We start from the raw sequence: 22,023 nt of genomic DNA on the forward strand, positions 1-22,023 counted from the left end.
ATTCCTTTTAACACAAGCCTTTGAATTCGTTGATTTGAAATATGACCCAAACGCCTGTGCCATAACATTGACGAATTCTCATTTATTAATTTTCGCTTAATGCCATAATTACTTGAATGAAAGGTTACATTTCCATTAGAGGCCTTTAAATTCAACTTGTATAATTTGTCTCTTAGACTACCAGTACCAATAACATTTGAATTTAGATAAAGACTAACCATTCCATTTCTAAATGAACAATAATATCCACATTTGTCCAAACATGAAACAGAAATTAAATTTCGTTTAAACGACGGTACTTCAAAAGTCTCTTCCAAATCCAAAGTACATTTAGAGTCTAACTGTAATCTAAAAAGACCAATCACCTTGACTGTAGCCTTGTTTCCATTTCCGACATAGATGAATCTTTCACCATCAATTGACATTCGACTCCTTAGGCAATCCTGCGTCATGACACTTATGCTAGTAGTTGCACCCATATCTATCCACCAAGTGTCAGTAGGCACTATAGCTAAATTAATTTTTGAACAAACAAAGTTGAGAAGTGTACCTTTCTTTTCACGCCAAACAGCGTATTTGGTACATGTCTTCTTCATATGACCAACCTTCTTGCAAAAAAAAAAAACAAGTGATCTCTTTATCTTGTTTCTTCTGCACCTTTAGTTTTGATATCCCAGAAAATGCAGTTTGTTTTCCTTTATTGTCCCTCTTTTTTTTCTTGTTGGTACCAAATCCTTGAGATGTGGAAGTCAAGTGAGCACTTTCTATCTTTTCTTATTTCAATCTCTCCTCCTGTTGTACACACTGAGCAATAAGATCATTCAAAGTCCATTTTTTCTTTTATGTGTTGTAACTGATTTTGAATGGACTGAATTGTGTAGGCAAAGAGATCAAGACCAAGTGCACGAGTATGTCTTCCGACAACTCTAACTTTAGTGCCTTGAGTCTAGTCACAAGATTAGACATTTCCATAATGTACTCCCTTATATTCTCTTTTCCTTTGTACTGCATGGAGACAAGCTTACTAAGAATATTGTTTGTCTCAACCTTTTCGTTTGCAGCAATCGGTTTGCTATCTGGTCCAAGAATGTCTTGGCTCGAGTTTTCTCAGGTATTGCACCCCTTATAGCTTCTGGAATTGAGTGCTTCATTATCATTAGACTCATGCGATTAGATCGCTTCTATTTTTCCATAGTAGACCTTTGCTCAGCAATGCTGGCATTAGTAAGGTCTAGAGGGTGATCCTCTCTTAATGCATAGTCTAAATCCATGCACCTGAGCACAATTATAATGTGCTCCTTCCATTTCTTGAAGTTTGTGCCATTAAGCATATGAATGTTATTAACATTTGCAGATATTGAAGATGTTGAATTCATAATAATAAAGCTCACAATTAGTCACATAAACATCATACATTCTTGAATAAATAAACATCATACAAGACACCTAGCACAAACATTAATATTCAGTCTTTGGGCAAAAATATCAACTTGTAATTGGTATCCTTTTCAAAATTAATTCATAAACATTGACAATAAAACCGAAGCAATATGTCTGTCTTTGGACTGACATACAACAACATACAAGATATACTTAATATGTTGGATATTTATGACTACTTTATTTATTATTACATTAAAATAATCTTCCTTTGGGCCAATTATTTTATATAATAATAATAATAATAATAATAATAATATGTTTACATATTATAAAATAAATAAATCATATAATATAGGTCACTTTGGCAACAAATATACAGAATTCATTTATTTTAAAATATTAAACACAAATATACCAAGAAATAATTTAATTAAAATTATTTATTTATGCATAAACCCATGTATATATGTATATCAATTGATGCATAATACCATGTATATATACAAGCCTTGATACCAATTGATGGGAGAAAAAATGGGCAAATGTCGGAGCGAAGCGGCAGCATTTGCCATTCAGGCTTGTACTTTTTATGGGCGAACGATAGGTTGGGGGGTGCAGGGGACAACACCCCCACGGTACGATTCAAGGAATTTTTTTTTTTTTTTTTTGGGTCTCATTTAAGGACCCATCATCTCAAAACTCAGACTAAGAACTAAGTAGGAAAACGACGTCGGCAGCGGCATCAACAGCGGCGCCGGAACGATCCTAAAACAACGTCTGGACGACGTCGTTGAGCCTCTTTGATCGCCTAAACGGTGTTCCAGATTGGAGAACGACGCCAAAACAGCATTGCAATGTCGCTCAGATCACCAAGACAACACCAAAACAGCGCTTCTCTAAGCGGCTGATCTCAAAAACGACGTTCTCTCATTGCCAAACGACATCGGCGCTAGAACCAACATCGCAACGACGGCGGAAGTGGCACCCATAGCAAAGCGGCCCCTGCAGCAGCGCCAAATCAATCTTCTATGACTATCAAATGACGCCAAGACAGGGTCATTTTCTCCAATCATTAACGACGCCGAGAGTGGCGTCGCAAGAAGCCTGCAATCAGCACCTAAAAATGACGTTTTTTTTTTTTCACCGGTGTGAGAGGGGCTACAACGTGGAGCATGCAATCAGCATCTAAAAAAATGGCTTTTTTTTTCATCGATGTGAAAGGCGCTACAACGCGGAGCCTATAATAAACACCTGAAAATGGCATTTTTTTCATTTGTATGAGAGGCACTACAACACGGTGTCTTCAGAACGCCTGAAACGACGCCTCAACGTCGTATTTTGAACGCCTGAAATGACGTTTGGAATCAATTGTAATAGCACCAAAACAGTGCTCCTCACCGGCAAATGACGCCTGCAGCGCCCAAAAAAAAAAAGACACTCCTTCACCGAAAATGACGCCTGAACGGCGTCTAGAAACGACGCCTGAATGGCGTATGAAAAGGCGTCGCATCACCAGGACCAATTTTCTGAGTTTTAAAAATGTTTTGGTGAAATGAGAACCGCAACAAAGCTCTGATACCAATTGTTAATTTATACTCCACTATCACTGAAACACAAATATAAGATATATGTATATATATCTATCAAGTATTAAAAACATGCCTTCTTTTGCATTTCTTGGAACATACCTGAGTCCATTATTTCCCGGGATGGATAAGGTATGGATCTTCTAAGGTTGTAGAGGGCACCACCTTTCTCTGGATTCTCTCTAGCAACGGGAAGCGGGAGAGAATGGGTTCTGTTCTTATTCAAAAGATGTCATCATCAAGAAAATACACTTAGCCTTTATATTTATACCCTTATGCCTTAGGGATCATTCCGTTTAAAATATTGGGCCATATGTGTCTCAAGCCCATCATCTGAGACACATATGGTATCGGGCTCTACACATGAGGTGGCCCATACTTTAGAACGAACAATAAATAAAATATGAAAAATATGAATAGCTTAGTCATGAACCATTGTTAAATATGTGAGTCCATATCTTAACATTCTTCTCTCTAAATTCGGCTGGCAGTAGTGCTAAAGCTCACGAAGACCAGATGAATTAATCTTTTAGCTGTGCCATCTTGTGGAATAATGGAGGATTGATCAGAAAGGATGGATTTGAATGATGGCTCTGTGGACTGGAGGTGTGTTAATGAATGGCCGACTGTTGATGATGGGTGTGAGGATATAGGCACGATGATGGACATTGGTGGGTAAAGAGATGGATTCGGTGGGCATAAGGTGTAGTAAATGGAGCATGGGAATAGGTATGATAGTATGAGGATGTGAGTAGTCATTGGTGGAATGGATAATAAGGGAAATGGATTGGTGGGTGTTAGAAGATGGTGGTGAAATGGAATGGGTTTATAAGTGTTGAATGGAGTTGTGGATAGTAAGAGAAATGGGCATGAGGATTAAAGATGGACCGAGATAGAGGTGGCCATATGCATGGGATTGGTGTCAATGATGGGTTAGGAGGATGGGTTTGAATGGGAGATGTGGTAAAAGAAGTGGGTTTACATGATTAGGTGGTGAGTGGAACTGTGAGTAGTGAGATAAATGGGTTGGGTGGTATGTTTAAGGCTAATGGAAGTGAGCATGGCATGGGTATGGTGGTGGGGATGGAAGGTGGTGAGTCTGAAAGATGAGGGTATCATTGGTGAAATAGGTAGTTGGAGAAATGGATTAGTGGGTATTGGAAGGCGGTGGTGAAATAGGTAGTGGGAGAAATGGATTAGTGGGTATTGGAAGGCGGTGGTGAGATGGGCTAGGTTTGACAGTGGAGATAATGAGGGGATACGCAGAGGGGTTTGTGCATGATGGGGATGGATGGGAAAGTGATTAATGGGTAGTGGTAGAAGTGGATTGGTGGGTATTGGAAGACGATGGTTTGAATGAGTTGAGTGTGAGGTGGTGATCCTACTTGTCCATTCCTTACTTTGCCGCAACCTACTTGTTACACTTTTTGACAAACCATTTAGTGGGACCCCTCATTTCTTCAGGAACTACTTCAGCAGTGGGTGGGAAACAAATGCTCTGTTGTGCTTAATCACTACAATTCTCTTCAGATGTGTCATCCATACCCAGCTTATCATACATGAGAGAATAAGGGAACTAAACGTCATCAATATCACTAGGATAGTTATCAATACTTTCCATAGAGTTTTCACTTGCACTGTGGCCAATTATATCCATGGCAATAACAGATGATATACGTGTTGAATCTCTAGCAAATGAAATTCCAGCAACTTAATCACTTCCTTGTCGAAATAGGACTCCTTTGTTGGAACACTTTGAACTTTTACCTGAACCTCTCTTGAAAGAGGGAGAGAAGTTTGACATGGTTTCTCCTGCTCACTAACAGCCAGAGGATTATCAGTTGATTTAACACCCTTCGACTGTTCAAACTTTTAATCAGAATTAAATGCACTAAACGCAAGACGTAAATGACCTGTTGCTCGTTTGCCATGCTTCTATATAACATTGTTGGTTCTGATGTGATAGGATTACCAATTAGAAGAACACCAAAGAGCTTGCAGTTTCCATCCTTGGGTTTCATAATCTCTTGCTTCTAAACCAAAATAAGTTTCAGCATTAGCTCTCTTGAATGAGCAAAATTCTCAAAATGTGATTGAGCCAGTGGAGGCATTAACTAGTTTCCTTGCTATAACTCAACTTTAGGACCATGTAGTGTGTGATCCTCACTGAACCCACCAAACCTAGCATTCTCCTGTGTTTGGTAAGGCATGTCATTGTCTTGGGTTCTTGAAGAAGCTATGATTGGCTTGCATGACCAAGAGCAACTAAGGAAGCCAAGGATAAAATATGAGTAGCTGGAATTTGGGTGTTGCCATTCAAACCGATGGCCAATCAAGTGCTCTGTAATGAAGTCATTTAATAAGGAGATCCACTGAGCATCTCTTCTACACACAAATAAGATACCAACAAATTCTTAGTTGTGTCATTGAGCCAACTGAGCCTCCCTTGAACCTCATAGTAGAATCTCATCACCCAATCATAGTCCATTCCCACCATATTGGATCCCTGTAGGAGTGCACAACTAGACCCGGATCTACTTTCTCACGGCCATTGCATTGAGCAAGGTCCAGAAACAAATAGTGGCCACAACAAATAAGAATCCATGGAAACAAAGCACAAAAGAAAACAAATAAAAATATCCTCAGAGGCTTCACTTCATGAGTCATCAATGAGCCTTCTGATTAGGTGAGAAAAACCACATCAAATGCAACCATGGGTATGATTCTTAGGTATTTCACAATAGAGGCAAAGAAAACTAAGATTGATAGAAAATGGGAGTTCTGAATCATGTTTCAACAAGCAATCAAGTGGCCTTCATTATCCACCCCAAACAAACCAACAAATATTCAAATACCAACAGGAGACATAAAGGAATGAAAAGCAACCAAATCAATCAATAAGCCTATAGCATTCATACCTGGGAAAGCCCTTTTCCAGCAAGACTGGCTTAGCTTCAAGCTTTTGTCCAAAGCTATCCACCTTCAAACTCATTTCTCCTCACTCAGCTATCTCCAGAAAAATCTCTCCTAGTTAGTTCTTCTAAACTCCTCTTTCTTTGGTCTGCTTACTCTCTCATTTCTTTTCCCTCACCATGCCTCTTTTTTTATGTAACAGCCACCCTGAAAACTCTCTGTAACCAGCTCACCCCTAAGATCTCTCTCTCTCTCTCTCTCTTTCTCTCTCTCTTTCTTTGGTCCGCTTACTCTCTCATTTCTTTTCTCTCACCATGCCTCTTTTTTTATGTAACAGCCACCCTGAAAACTCTCTGTAACCAGCTCACCCCTAAGATCTCTCTCTCTCTCTCTCTCTCTCTCTCTCTCTCTCTCTCTCTCCCCCCCCCCCCTCTGGTTTTCTTGCCCTCTAAGCTACTGAACCTCTCAAACAACTGCCCAAGAAAAAATATCTCATTTCCCTCACTAACTAGCTTGCACTCTAAACCCAACGAACACACTCAACTCCATCCGCCTCTCCAACAGCCTGTAGTTTTTCCTCAAAATATTCCCTCATACGTGTCAACCTCCCATTGCTTCACCAAACCACTAACACGATTCATTAACAGCCAACCACGAGGTGACACATGGTCTTCCAGAGCCTTCCACCTGGCAAAATGAATAGTTGAGCAAGGTTCTCTTGCATGCTGTAGAAATGACCCAAAATGGGGGTCCCTTAAAACTTTATTTATAACTCTAAATATCTAGTATCCTTAGCTTTTCAAAATCTTTAAACTTAAGAGGCTTCCTAAAAGTATTAGTGATTTTATCATGACACTTTACAAAGGGAAAAGTGGGTTTTTACTTACTAATTTGAAAATATATGGAAAAAAATTCAAAAATTTTAAATTAGTATTAACTTTATATATTTAAAAATAATTTGAAATACATACATTTTTTAATGAGTCATCTAATTATTCTTGTCATGTTATCGAATTATTTAACAACTAAACTCCTCAATGTAATGTTTCCCTTCCTTTTAGATATTTTATTATTATTGTTATTTTTATTTTTATTTGGGATTTTTTTTCCTCCAAAAAAAAAACACCCTGGAAGAAAAGTTGAGACTTCTTTTTTCTCCACAAACAAACATCCCATAGCAAAAGTGAGGTAGTTTGAACAGTATGGACATTAGAAGTAGTGAAACCCTAGTAGACTATAGATGAGTTTAAGTTTTATTGAGAATAAGATTTATAGTTTTTTCCCAATAAAAACCTTAAAGAGACCGTGAAAAAAAAATTATGAACTTTATTCCCAACAAAACTTAAACTAATCTAAAATCCACCAAAGTTTCACTGCTTCTAATGTTGACAATTTTCAAACTACCTCATTTTTGCTATGGATGTTTGTTTATGGAGAAAAAAAAAATTCTCAACTTTTCCTATGAGATGTTTGTTTTTAGAGAAAAAAATTGCAAATAATAATAATAATAATAAAATATCGAAGAAAACTATCTAAAAAGACTTCTATGGCTAAACATTAATAGAAACAAAATCATCAACCTAAAAACAAGACTCAATGTTCTAACAATCTCCTCCTTTGGCAATTTTGTGAAAAAATATTGTTACATAAACCCACCTAAACTCTCATAAAGGAGTTTACATAATACCCATTAATGCTCAATTGAAAATAACTTAAGGAAATGGATTGCACCGTCTTGTAGTACTTATCTTCCAATCCTTTAACCTGCACATATAAAGAAAACTATACCTAAGGTAAAGCAATGTGTGAGATAAAGTAACGTGAAAAAAGCAAAACAAGATAGTTGGAGATTTTTTAATGATATATTGTGAAAGCATGAAAGATGAACAGATTCCTCTAGCAACACCAATGTACAAAGCAAAGTTCTAGAGGAATATATATCATGCAAATCAACCAAACATAATAGAAGCTTGATAAGACAATAGATCAACAGTAAAACATGAAGGTCTTTCACCAAACATGATATATTCAGTGAAAAGCATGGAAAAAAGCTTCTAAGACTTAGAATTGTTTTATAGAGATAAACAAATGAAAAATAAATATTTTCCAAGAAACATCTATGTTAGGTATGTCTCTTAAACTTCTAAGGCATGCTTTCATCAATTCATTTGGTTTCCTCTAATGCCTCGGGATTAGTTTCCTCCAATATTTCAATAATTTCCCTTAAAATTAAATGAATTAAATCTAAAAAAAATGAATTAAACAAAAAAAAAAAAAAAAGAATATCTTCCCCACCATCTCCCCCTCATTTTTGTCAAGACCCCTTTTTTGTCAAGAAGTATCTCAAATATCTTTTCTCAAACCCTATCAAAAGTAATATGCTCCCCTTATTTAAGTGAATCAAATATTGTCAATGATCTCCTCTTTTTTGTCACAAAAATGACAAATTATATAAAATATGAAACTGGAAAAAACATAAGAGACAAAAAAAGATAAAACATCAACATTATATATATATATATATATATATATATATATAACTGATTCTAGATACAAGGGATATAAAATGATAGAAAAATCCATATCAATTAATACAAAGATAAATATAACTAGGCATCGGAGAAGGCAGAGGAGGAGCAAAGCTTAAAGCACCTTGAGAGTGGATTCGTGAGATAATATATGAAAGTTGACATTAGATCTCATGAAGCTAAGTGTTCTATGAGTCCATTCTCAGGTGGATAGGTTATGGAATCTAACATGTCTTTGGTAGTTAGGTCAACTGAAGTCGATGCAACGTGAGAAGCTCGAGAAGAACTAACATGACCATGACTGCAGCAAGTCCTCAAAGATGGCTTTGGAAAATCTGCCTCTGGAACTAGAACATCTTCCTCTATCGCTTGGAGCTCATCTTCCTCTATAAGAGCCTCTTGTGCTACCTCGCTACCTCTTAAGTTGGTGTGGTTAGAGCAACATCTTGAGAACCATGGGATATGCAAGGGGTGCCATGGGACCATACACATAGCTATAGTACTTGGCCTAGGAGCTCCCATCCAAGTAGGCATGGGAAGCCTAAACTCCTAAGGCAAGATTAATCTCAAATCCAATGTCCTCTAGGATTTAAGATATAAGAATGAATATTTGTTACCATTTTTTTTTTAATGATTGGAGTAAAAATGTTTAATTTTTCATGTTTTAATTATTTTAAATAAATTATGTTACAAAATAAATTAAGAATACAAAATAAAATTATGATATTAACTACACCTCTAAATTTACATAATTTTAACTTTTTTGTTTACCTATTAATGCTACATATTTATTTATTAGATAAATCTTATCATATAATGATCATGATTTTTAACTTTTTGCTTATGATTTTAACTATACTATAGTTCTAACTTTTTCCTTGATTAAAATGTTTAATTTTTTATTTATATAAAATAAAAACTTAATCGTGGTTCTAATCTTTTTCTTGATTTTTTTATTTATATAAAATAAAAATAAAATATATTTTTCATAAAATTATATTTTATATTAATTTTTTTTTAATTTTTTAATTCTTTTTTCACATTTTCATCTTTCATATTTATGTATTTTGATTATTTATGTACATTTTAAACACAAAATAATAATATATTTAATAAATAATTAATGAGAACAAATTTAATATAAAAATAAATACATAACAAAAAAAAATTAACAAATTAAGGTGTAGACCCTCCATTTTGTCCTCTTAGCATATGTGACTGTGGACCCGCATTTTTCACGTACGTCCCCACTCAATCGGCAAAACTCGCTTTTGAAAAAATTAATTTTGGAAAAAAGTCGGAGTCACCACTTATTTTATTTTATTTTATTTTAAAGGGAAAATAAAACCCTAAAAAATGACTCTATAGTTTTTGGAAAAGCGTGTCTTTAAAAAACCCGAATCTAGGTCCGGGGATCAGGTTACTTATTGGAAAGATACCTCTAGGAGGTATCACCCCTCTAAGCCCTACAAAGGTCTCTACTAACTAAGTTGAGGGAAATGTGGCAATTAACTTGTTGATCATGGATACCTAGGTAGGCTAAGGTGATTTCAAAACTAGCATGCCAAACAAGCAAAACCAATCATACTCATAAAGGACATTTAGGGTGCGTACCTGGACTGCTTCTTAAGCGCTATCACAAGACCTCAAAATTTGTTTGGAAATATAGCACACATGTGTTTTATCCAAGCAAATCAAGCATATATCTAAGCACCTAAGGATCATATCAAGCATAAATAAGACTCACAACAACATGCATGTTCATAAAATTTCGAAAAGTAAGTGATAGAAAGCATACCTGGATAGCATGTATAATTTATAAGATTCCTCCAAAAAGGCTAGAGTGGTTAGGACAAGTATATATTATATAACATCTTTATTATGTCTAATATACAATACCAAAGCCAAAATTGAGGTAAGATAAATCAAATGACTCCAAAAATAATAATAATTTCGAGTAAAGTATAAAACCATCAGCATGTAGTTAGAAAAGGAAGCATCACAAAACAATTTCTAAAAAAAATGGCTTAAGAGTGGAATTTAATTATAAAAAATTTTAGGAAACAACTCCTACACATCTAGATCAATATATCGAAAGCCAAACACTCATTCAAAGGATAGATTGCAGCAAAGACACCTAAAGGTTCTACAAAGTCCAAATTAGATAAGAAAAAAGTGACATGTATAAACGAATTTTTTAAAAAAAATAACAAATGATCACATAAAATCATACAAAAAAATCACACACATAGTTCAAAGTGTCTATATCATATAAAAAATAAATCCAAGGTCGGATTGTACTCAAAAATATTTTTAAAACACTCAAGTTAATCAGATGTCCAGAATCCAGCATGTACAGTAGGTATGACTTTGAAAAATCATATCTCCCTCAAAAAGGCAGATTTTTTTTTAATATTTATGTGTCCAAGATCAATTTCAAGAAGCCTAGAATTGAGGAAAAATATTGAATCAAATTTAAAAAGTCGTCTGGTATTTCATTTTTGCAAAAAGATCTCGAGTGTCCAAAACTGGGTGAAAACAAAATCCCCTTAAAGACTCATTTATATCTTCTATTCTATAATAGCTTTCTAACTCAAACGAAACTTTAAATTCAAGTTCAAGAAGTGAGGAAAGTCATACAAGTTTTGAATTTTTTTTTTTTAAAGCATTTTGAAGTTGCTGAAACGAATTTTAAAACTAAAGGGTCAATGGTTGAGTGAAAATTGGCAACAAGGAAGAGTTTTGAAAAATTTTCTTATGTAAGGGTTCCATCAATTCCCCAATTGATATACACGAATTTAGCCTAAAATTATCCCATTTGTTTGGGACCACAAGCCTGGATTCGTGTCTTACTCAAAACCATAACTTTTATTTGAAACTGAGAAAAATATGAACCAATCAAAACATGGTTGCATATTATTTAAAAAATGAAATTTTAATTCTAAGGAGTCTAAATGAATTTTTGAAATAGATTTGTATGAGGATCTTTTGAGAAAAGTGTTTTGTTTTAAAATAAAATAGATTAATTTGAAAAACAACAAAATGTATGAGATAAAATATCAAGCAAAACAAAAGAAAACAAAATCACAAAGTCGAATTTTTTACAACCGAACAAATTAAAGTGGTGAGAATGGAGACCAATCTTCACTATTTTTTTATGGCTTCTAAAAATTAAATTTCACAAAGAATTATCAAAGAAATAAACTGAATGACTTTAGATCAAGTAAAATTAGAAGATATTAATCAAGAATTAAAAATGGTGAATCAAACACATAAGCTGAGAAGAATAATCAAGAACTAACATAAGATCTACCAAACGCATAAACATATAAATATGATAACATGGATATAGTAGCACAAGCACATAGAATTCTAAAACACATGAAATAAATAAGGATCAATAGAAAAAAACCAGAATTATCCATTTAAGAACAAAGCAAAGGAAGAAAAAAACATAAGATCAGTTAAGCTAATTAACTAAAGTTTTAGAGAAACATATAAACTAAACTATAATCAATCCATGAATGAAAATTTATATACTTAAGATAGAAATAATACAACTTAATATCAATTAAACTAGTTATCTAAAGCTTTCAAAGACATACAAACTAAACGTGGATCAACCAAGAAATAAAATTAACAAGTTTAAAATATGAAAATGACATAGAATCAATCAACTTAAACAACTCATGTCCTAAAAACTCATGAAATAAAAGGATAAATAAAAGAATGAGATTAATATTTAAATACAAGAATTCAAGCACATAGGATCAATTAAACTAATAATCTAGAATTCTAAAAAAAAAAACACACGAATTGAAATTAGACCAAACAAGAATCAAAGTTAACAAATTAAAGAAAAACGAATAAACAACTTGGAGTTGACCACACTAGCTTATTAAAATTTCCAAAAGAATGAAATACAAAATGAAAGTTAAAATTATATCAAATAAGAATTAAGGTTAACTAATAACCTAACCTTCTTTCCAATATTTATGAATCAAAACTAACAAGAAAAATTTAAACTTTTAATCTAAAAAAATAAAACCTAATATATATATATATATATATATATATATATATATATATATATATATATATATATATATATATATATATAAAATCTATTTTCGTTCCAATAAAAAATTAAAACCGAAACCTAAACCCTTTAACTTTAATTCAGATTAAAAATTAAAACCAAAACCTAAACCCTCTAACTTTCATTTTGATTAAAAATTAAAACTGAAACTAACAATTTTAAATCTTGAATAACATGAATCGATTAAATTAATACCCTGGACCTAGGAACGTAAAGTAAAAATAAATAAATAATAAAATGGAGTGTAACAGTGAGGACGGTAGGGAATTAGAATTTTAAAACAAAAATATATAGCACATACACTCACACCAACAGAGCTTTCTTGCTGCTTTTTCACCGGCATGTTGAGCTCCATGCAAGTCTAAGGTGGATCTAGTCGATCTGAAGAATAGCTCTTCTTGTAATATTTGTGCTGTCAACAACCTTGAACCACTGACTTCCAGGATCACACATATCATCTCTACCCAAGCACTTGCAGGCATTTGTGATGATGTTGCTGCTGGAGTCTACATCCAAGCAAACAGTGGTGTCATCCCCCAACTTAGTTGATAGGTACATCTTTGAATCTGAAATGATCTCCCAATTTGACCCAGGTTTACTCTTCTGATCGCTTCTTTCAGGAATGACTGCAATTGACTTGTATAACGCTGATCTTCTCTTGGACAAATTTAAGTCTGAGTTCCGGTTCTGGTCCATGGAGTTATGTATAATTTCATGTAAGATGGATGAGTCTTCTTCATGATATTTTCCAAAAGCTCCTTTCCCTTCAGCATTTGGGGTTCGAACCATTTCAGTAGCCGCTTGTATGGACACCATATCAGTCGCTGCTTGCACAATTTGGAGATGAAAATCCAGAAACTGATCAAAATAGGCGGCTGGAGGTGCTAGTGGTGTAGATGATCCAGGAAGTTGTGCACCAAACTACCTTAACAAAGGAAAACTAATGGGGCAGACCCAGTAGTTTCTTCTCCAACCTTACCACTCACAGCCATCAAGTTGGAAGTTCCTTATGAATCTACATACAAAGCGCGCTCACCACCATTGGCAAAGGAAAAACCACATCAATTTCAATGTCAAATCTTTATGCGACTTTTGCGAAACAGTGCAGGTTAAGGAGCTGGCCAACTTCGTTAATCGAGAACTCCAAGAAATTTCAGTGAAGCATGAAGCGCTTTGTTGGAGGACCGACCAGAGGATCCAGTCGTTGAGCATCACCAGGTTGTGATGCACCCAAGTGTACGGTACAAAGGACTTGTGTACCTCCACGTGAAAAGAATGATAGATCCATGCAGTACAGGTAATTTGCCAGATTCACAATACAAAAGCCTAACTTCGTTGAGATGTCTTCTATCAACTCTTCTTGGAAAGAAATACCTCGTCCAGTGTTTCATCATTGGAGTTGGGCAACCGAGACCACATTAATCTCACAGTCTCGATTCCGTTCTGTAAGTGATTTGACAGCATGATTCGAGTCCAATCCAAAACTCTGACTATGAAGAAACTCTAGGTCCCCTTAGCATTGTACGCATTGGCAACCGTCATTCCCCCATGAATACGTGTTCACTTATCCTTCCTATTCTGATGCTTCTTCTAATGCCGGAAACGCCCAACGGAGAGAATTCTTCTCCCTTTCTGCATCACTATTCTTCCGAAAATCCTCTCTTGCAGTCCCCCCCTTGATGCTTTCCTTCCCAGAATGTTGAATCTCCTTGGAACGTGTCCAGAATGCTTGCCGATTGTGTGCTTGCTTCTGAAATTGATGATTTTGATTTCAAGTTTCAGTCACCAGAGTTTCTGAAACTGAACTTACAGGTAAACACCGGCTACCGGAGGTTTTCCTGAATCTGAAAAACCTGAGGGCTGCACCCCTATCCTTGTCAATGGTGCGCTCTTTTTTTTTTTTTTTCCTGCTCTCTGTTTACTCACCTTCTCTTTTTTTCTCCATGCGACTGCACCTTTTTCTTTTCAAATCGTCTTCTTTTCAACCTTCCTTACGTGCTCTCTTTTTTTCTTCTTTTTTTGGATGCGTGTTTTGTCAACCTTCCTTCACCGGTTGCCAATTTTTCCATTTAATGGTGCATTTTTTCTTCTTCTTTCAAACCACTATCTTCCTTTTCTGACTCAATTTTTCTTGGTACAATTGTGTTTTGGACCTAGTTGGGCTTAAAAATTAAGTTTTAGTCCATATAAGTTCACTATTTAAGCTCAATACCTAGAGAAAGTGTGAAAATCGAGAAGAATGATATGAATTTTTTATCTTTTAAAAAATAACCTTTATTGATTATGAAAAAAAAGTAAAAAACATTAATTTAAATTTTATTTCTTTTGTAAACCTCAATAAAATTTAATTTAATTTAGTGATTTGGAAAAAAAATACACTATTTTCCAAAAAAAATAAAAATAAATTATTATTATTATTATTATTATTTAAAAATCAAACATCTTGGAAATATATATATATATATATATATATATAATTATGTATATAAAAAATAACTAAAAATATGTCAAAATTATTTTTTTAAATGATGTATTTTTAGAATATATTTAAAAAAAATTAGTTCTAAAAATAATAAATTTTCAAAATAATTATTAAAAAAATGAAGATAAAAAAGTTTGTCAGACATTGTGATAGAAAATACTCAAAATAGTTTTAAAGGGTATATTGGTCTCTTCACATTTTATATCATTCCCATCAATTATGCAACTTTTATAGACCAAATCTTAATTTTTGGGTCTAACTAGGTCAAAAACACAATTGTCTCATTTTTCTTTCCCATGCATCCACCAGTCGGGTACCTATATTTCATTCTCTAAAATGGTCCCTTTCTTTCAAAGGTGTTCATTCCTTTCACGTTTTTCATATTATACCTTTCTTTTCTTCTCTATCCCTCTCATTCCAATCACCAGCCGGTTGTCAGGATTTTCCTTTCTCTAATGGAGCACATGAAATCCCATGCAAAACAAATAATAAAAAATAAATAAAAGGAAAATAAAAATACAAATAAAAGAAAACTAAGGGTTAGAATAATAATAATAAATAAAACATGTAACTAAGAATTAAAAATCTAAAATATGCAATTTTAAACGAAATTAAAAATATAGATCAAGTGCAAAACTAAAATGAATTATCAACTCAAGCAACTCTCTATCAAAATAAATTAATAAATAAATAAATAAAAATGAAATGAATATGATTATTAAGCTCATACAATTTTCTAAAAATAAGTAAATAAGTGAATAAAACTAATAAATAGATAGATAAAAAAAAACAAAAAAACAAAATCAAGCACATGTAAGCCATACAAGCCATGCAACCATGCAAGTCATGCAAACCATGCATCCATGCAAAAAATGATCTAAATGGGCCTAGGGTGCCTAAGTGGGCCTAAAGTGGTGCCTAATGTGCCAATTATGCCTAAATGGGCCTATAGTGGTGCCTAATGGGCCAAGTGTGCTTAAATGGACCTAAAGTGCCTAAATAAGCCAAGTGTGCCTAAACGGGCCTAGGGTAGTGCCTAATGGGGCAAATGGGCCTAAATGGGCTTAGGGTACCTAAGTGGGCCTAAATCTAAATTAGGGCTGCCAAGAGTCATAATGAGATTAGATGAATCACTCAACCAAAGTCCCCAAGGTAGCTTAGAAAAGATAGGCTACACGAGTAGTAATGGGCCACCGGGGAATTGTCGTAAAGTATCAAACAAATACCCGATAGGACATATACTAGGAGAACAAAATGGAGGGTCTATAGTGACACTAGGTGTTTTCTTGTACTTCTCTCTAGACTCGTAGTCATCGCTTGGCGGCCCATCGACACTTATACAACTTCTTTTTTTGAGCCACTTTCAAGGACCCTTTGCTGAGGGGCTCATTTAGGCCTTCACTGTGACCTTGGTTGCCTTTAGGCTTCACTTAAGTGCACCTAGGCCCTTTCCACTTAGTTCACCTAGACACATTTCTGTTTACCCCAACTCACTTAAGCACTTTTCTGATCACCCCAAGTCACTTAGGCATACCCTAACCTTTTTAGGTACACTTGGCCTGTTTAGGCACATCTAGGCCCACTTAGGATCACCCTAACTCACTTAGGTCACTTAGAGTTTTCTAGGCTTAGGTTCACTTCAGTTGGATCTTAGTTTTGATTGCTTGATTTTTAATATTTGGTGAGTATTTGGCTTTATTTTTTATTTTTTATTGCTTGATGTGAATTTTTAATATTTAATTATGTGAGTTCGATATTTCGTTTTTATTTTTGTGATTGCATGTTTTTAATATTTATTTATTTATTTGCTTACTTATTTATTTTTTAGGAAAATTGTATAAGGTTGTTTCTAATTATTTTTCTAGTAGTATAAATTAATTTGCCCATACATGCATATGATTGATTTCTTTTATTTTTATTTTTTACTTTTCATAATTCCTAACTTCTATATTTTTATTTTTGCATGAGAATTTGGTGACATTTTGCAATTAAGAGGACTGGGTTGCACACGGGATAGTGGAATTCATGCACCAAACTTGAGGATTCGAGGGGCACCATGCATATATTGAGAGGATTTTGTGTTGTGGAGATCACGATACTATGTGTTTGGTTGAAATAAAAATGAAGTTGATATAGAAGGACTCGCATTAAAGAATGATTGAGAAAGACTTCCTAATAGAACATGACTGCATATGGGATTTTGGGATATCTACACGGTGAGAATTTATTTTTTAAAGAATATCAAGAGCATGTTTTTGGGATATGGGAATCACGATTTGGTAGTACCAAAAATATGTACCTGCTAGCTAGGTACCCTTTGGAGGAAGTAGGTCATTCCAACTCTATATCTCAAAAGAGGCAACCATAGTTACCATGTGCAGAGAGGTGTCTGTGTGAACCCCCACCTGATCACCGAAATGTCCATACTGATAAGGCTTATAATTCCTAATTTGGAATATAGCAAAAAAGCTACAATCACCACCAAGATTGACTAAAGAAGTCAACATACACCATTGTATAAAAGGCAAACCAACCCATCGTAACAATCATGATGAAATACCAAGTATAACAAGAAAAATTGCTTTTAGATTTGTTGTCGTCTATAGGAAGTTCTTTGCTAAAGAAAGGTTTTTTAGCTAGAACAATGAACCATGACTCAATATGGAGAGTCGGTTTGAAGAAGGATTGATTCGAGAAAGTGAGCTAAACCAGCAACATTTGATACAAAACCAGTTGGCATAACTGTAACACTAAATGGATCAACAACAGTATGAGTATCACCCAACTCGAGAATCTTTAGCCAAGCAAGATGAGATAGCCTACCAATTTTATGATCATGAATGAAGGATGTATACTCCACTAAGAAGCCCAATGATACAAGAAAAAAGGGCAACAAGTGATACGTTAGGCCCGGAAATAGCCCAAGTAGGGCCTAAAAAGCATTCACGGCTTGCAACACCAAAGTCAAAAAAGTTGGAATACAAATATGAAAGCCTAGCAGCAGAGTTACAACAAATTAAGTTGCAAGCAAATTCATCCCTAGGAACAACTCAAAACTAGGTAGGTATGTTGCAATCAACATTGTCTCTGCAATTGTTGAGGGAAGAACTATTTGTTCATTATGTACCACCCAAGTTTAATCTTTATGATGGAACTGGGGATCCCACTGAGCATATTTATCATTTTCAACAATTGATGGCTCTCGTTGACAACTGTGAAGGCTTATTATTTCGTGTCTTTCCCGCTAGTCTCTAGGTTCCATCCTTGACCTGGTTCTATTAGCTTTATATCTGTTCTATTCACAGTTTCGCTCAACTATGTGACTAGTTCATGACTTATTATGCATGCAATACATGTCCTCAACACAACATCAATCATTTGTTTAACCTTAAGCAAAGTCCAAGAGAACTGCTGTGCAAGTTCATTCAACACTTTGATACGAAAATGATGCAAGTCGAGAATGACAACCTAAAGACTATTGTGGTTCCTTTCAAGAATGCCTTACCTCTAGGTAGCCCTTTACAACTATCACTTGTTAAAAGTGGACTTACTTCAATGGAAGCACTCTTATCTAAAGCCAATCGATACATTAACATGGAAGAGGAAATGGGAGTTGTAGGGACCCCTCCCCCTGATGACACGTGGCACGCCTCGCTGTCCGGAGCAACTCCATCCGGACTCCCCTTAGAGGACACATGGTGCGCTCCCCTATCCGAACTTCCTCAGGGAGAAGCACACGGCACTCGCGAACATCACATCCGGACGATAGCATATCCTATCCGGATATGTTGTCTGGATCGTTGACTAAAGTAAGCAAGTCTTACTACGTCACTCTGACAACCTGCCACAGCCCACCTTCCGCCACCTGCAGAGCGAAAGGACAAGAATCATGGCAAGTCACCTCCCGCGATCTCTAACAACCGCGTCGCCTACCACGATCTCTGACAGTCGCCCATAGGGTGATGATGGCCCTGCCACCACCTAGAAGCATCATGACGAGCCAAAAAGTCTCCCCACCATTAAAGAAGGAAGCATAGCTCCTGACACTATATATATGGACCTTCACACAAGGAGGAAGGTAAGCTTGCTATACCTAGTAAAAGGCCAACTGATTAATCTCTCTATCCATGGCTAACAAAACCATCGGAGGGTGTGTCCGGACACCCTGTCCGGACATCTTTTACAGGGACAACTGAACCAGAACTCAATCTTGGCTGAGAGCGTGCGTCCATTGGGCAGCTACGTGGATCACAGGGACGCGAGGCCTCAACATTGGCGCCGTCTGTGGGAAGTTCGCTGATTCAGTCACCGGCAAAGATGGCCACACCTTCCAGAAGCCACTCATCTGCTAGAAGAGAGGAAGATAATTTTGAATGGCACCAAGCCATCGAGAGAAGACAGATGGCAAGCGAGCGACAACTACAAGCTCTCCTCCATAAGACAATAAGATTAAGAGAAGAAAACGCTCTGTTGCGCATCCAGGCTTCATTGGCGGGGCCTCCCCGTCGACAGCGTTCAAGAGGCCAGGTAGCAAACTCAAGGCTTGACCCAGAGTCAATGTACCCTGGGACAGTAGGAGCAATCCCTAAAACCTGCAACGTTAGGCCACAAGGGCGACACACGCCTATACCCCAAACTCCCTTGGAGGAAAGCTCGGACTCCACTCGTCTCTCGTCAAAGAGACAACGTGATAAGAGACCCTAGTTATCGAGCGCGATGCGCTCGAGACTGGGCCCACAGGATCCTGGGAGGCCAAGGCCGCCAGTAGCCACAACCTGGGGAGCGCACCCTGACCCTATGGTCACCCCTATGGTGCAGAACGTTCCCCCGCACCCTGACCCTATGGTCACCCCTATGGTGCAGAACGTTCCCCCGCACCCTGACCCTATGGTCACCCCTATGGTGCAGAACGTTCCCCCGCACCCTGACCCTATGGTCACCCCCATGGTACAGAACGTTCCCCCGTACCAAGCGGTACGGCAAGCTGGGAGAAACCTCCCAAACGAGCCCCTTGTTGGCTCCATCAGCAAAAGGCTGGACGACATGCTCTCCACGTCTTTCTGCTCTCATATTATTCATTACGAGCCCCCAAGGGGATTCCTCGTACCTAAATTTTCCACGTACGATGGGTCCAGCGACCCCTTTGACCATATCATGCATTATCGACAACTCATGACTCTCGATATAGGAAACGACCTGCTACTATGCAAAGTATTCCCCGCTAGCCTACAAGGGCAGGCCCTCTCATGGTTTCATCGCCTACCTCCCAACTCTGTTGATAATTTTAGGGACCTGTCGGAAGCCTTCGTGGGAAAATACTTATGCTCCGCTCGGCAAAAACAGAACATCAGCACTCTGCAAAACATAAAAATGCAGGATAACGAATCCTTGAGGGAGTTCGTGAAGCGGTTTGGTCAGGCCGTGCTACAGGTAGAGGCTTACAGCATGGATGTTGTCCTGCAGATCTTCAAGCGAAGCATCTGTCCAGGCACCCCATTTTTCGAATCATTTGCTAAGAAGCCTCCTACGACAATGGACGACTTGTTCCGGTGTGCGAGCAAATACTCAATGCTCGAAGATGATGTGCGAGCAGCCACCCAGCAAATCTTGGTTGCCGGACAGGCATCCAGAAGTGGTGCGGAAAGAAGTGTCAAACTTTCGGACCGACCAAGGCCATCCGATCGAAGGCAGGAAGGGCTAAGTCGCCCAGAGCTACCGCCCCTCACACCCATTTCCATATCCTATGAGAAGCTTCTCCCTATAATCCAAGACATGTCCGACTTCAAGTGGCCTGGACCCCTCAGAACGGACCCATCCAAAAGGGATCATAACAAAAAGTGTGCCTACCATAAGGAGCATGGTCACACAACGGAGACGTGCAAGAGCCTCCATTATTTGGTCGAAAGGCTTATAAAGGCAGGACATTTGAGGCAGTACCTCCGCTCAGATGCCAGAGGTAGAGACGCTTCCCGAAATCACAACTCTAGAGCCCCCACGGCTCCAGCCGCCCCCAAAGCCATTATAAATTATATCAATAGAGGCCCATTGGATGAGGAACACGACTCCAAATGAAAGAGACAGAGATTGTTGCAGGCAACATTGGTGCGTGAGCGTGTCAACTCCATCCGGCCTGGGATAACTGGGGGGGAGGGGGGGGCCTCGCCCCATAGATGGGACAATCATTTTCTCACCAGTAAACCCCACACGGATATTGCAGCCGCACCGCGACGCCCTCATTCTGTCCCTAGAGATAGGAGACTTTGACGTGAGACGCATCCTAGTTGACCCGGGCAGCTCGGCCGATCTTATACAAGCATCGGTCATTAGCCACATGGGACGCGGTCTCACAGGCCTCGAAAACCCTGGGCGAATCTTGTCCGGATTCAACGAGGCATTAACTACTTCCTTGGGAGATATTGTACTGTCAGTCCAAGCTAGCCCAGTCACTCTCAACGTACAATTTTCAGTGGTACAAGATTTATCACCCTTCAATGTTATCTTAGGGAGCACATGACTGCACTACATGAAAGCCATCCCCTCTACGTATCATCAAATGGTAAGCTTTCTTACCAAGGATGGACAAATCGACCTATACGACAGCCAGTTAGCCGCTCGCCAATGCTACCAGATAGCACGAGAAGCAGGGACCAACCAGGAGGATAAACCCCTCCCTGAGCCCACCCATGCACTTGACCCGTAGCAATTATTGAGTTCAGCGGACAAAGATCCCCCGACAGTGGATCCCTTGCAGGCGATCCAAATTTCGAAAGAAGGTACTCACCTTACATATATCAGTTCCCTCCTGACGCCAGAAGAAACCTGGAACATTCAGAACGCCCTCCGACAAAACTATGACGTCTTCGCATGGGCGCATTCTGATATGAAGGGAATTCATCCCTCCATCGTCTCTCATAGGCTTAACGTCTTGCCAACAGCAAGACCCATCCAATAGAGGGTTAGACGTTTTCACCCAGACAGGCAAAAGATTATCCGGGATGAGATTGACAAGTTGCTGGAAGCCGGATTCATCAG

General features: G+C 37.3%; 1 protein-coding gene across 1 annotated transcript; it reads left to right on the top strand.

The window, feature by feature from the left end:
* The first annotated feature begins 19,707 nt into the window (after nt 1-19,707).
* On the top strand, nt 19,708-21,063 carry LOC117932018. The gene has a single exon (XM_034853072.1). It carries the CDS (start codon nt 19,708-19,710, stop codon nt 21,061-21,063), a length of 1,356 nt encoding a protein of 451 aa, XP_034708963.1.
* Nucleotides 21,064-22,023: the final 960 nt, after the last annotated feature.

The sequence above is a fragment of the Vitis riparia genome, chromosome 15, assembly GCF_004353265.1.
Source record: "Vitis riparia cultivar Riparia Gloire de Montpellier isolate 1030 chromosome 15, EGFV_Vit.rip_1.0, whole genome shotgun sequence".
NCBI lineage: Eukaryota > Viridiplantae > Streptophyta > Magnoliopsida > Vitales > Vitaceae > Vitis > Vitis riparia.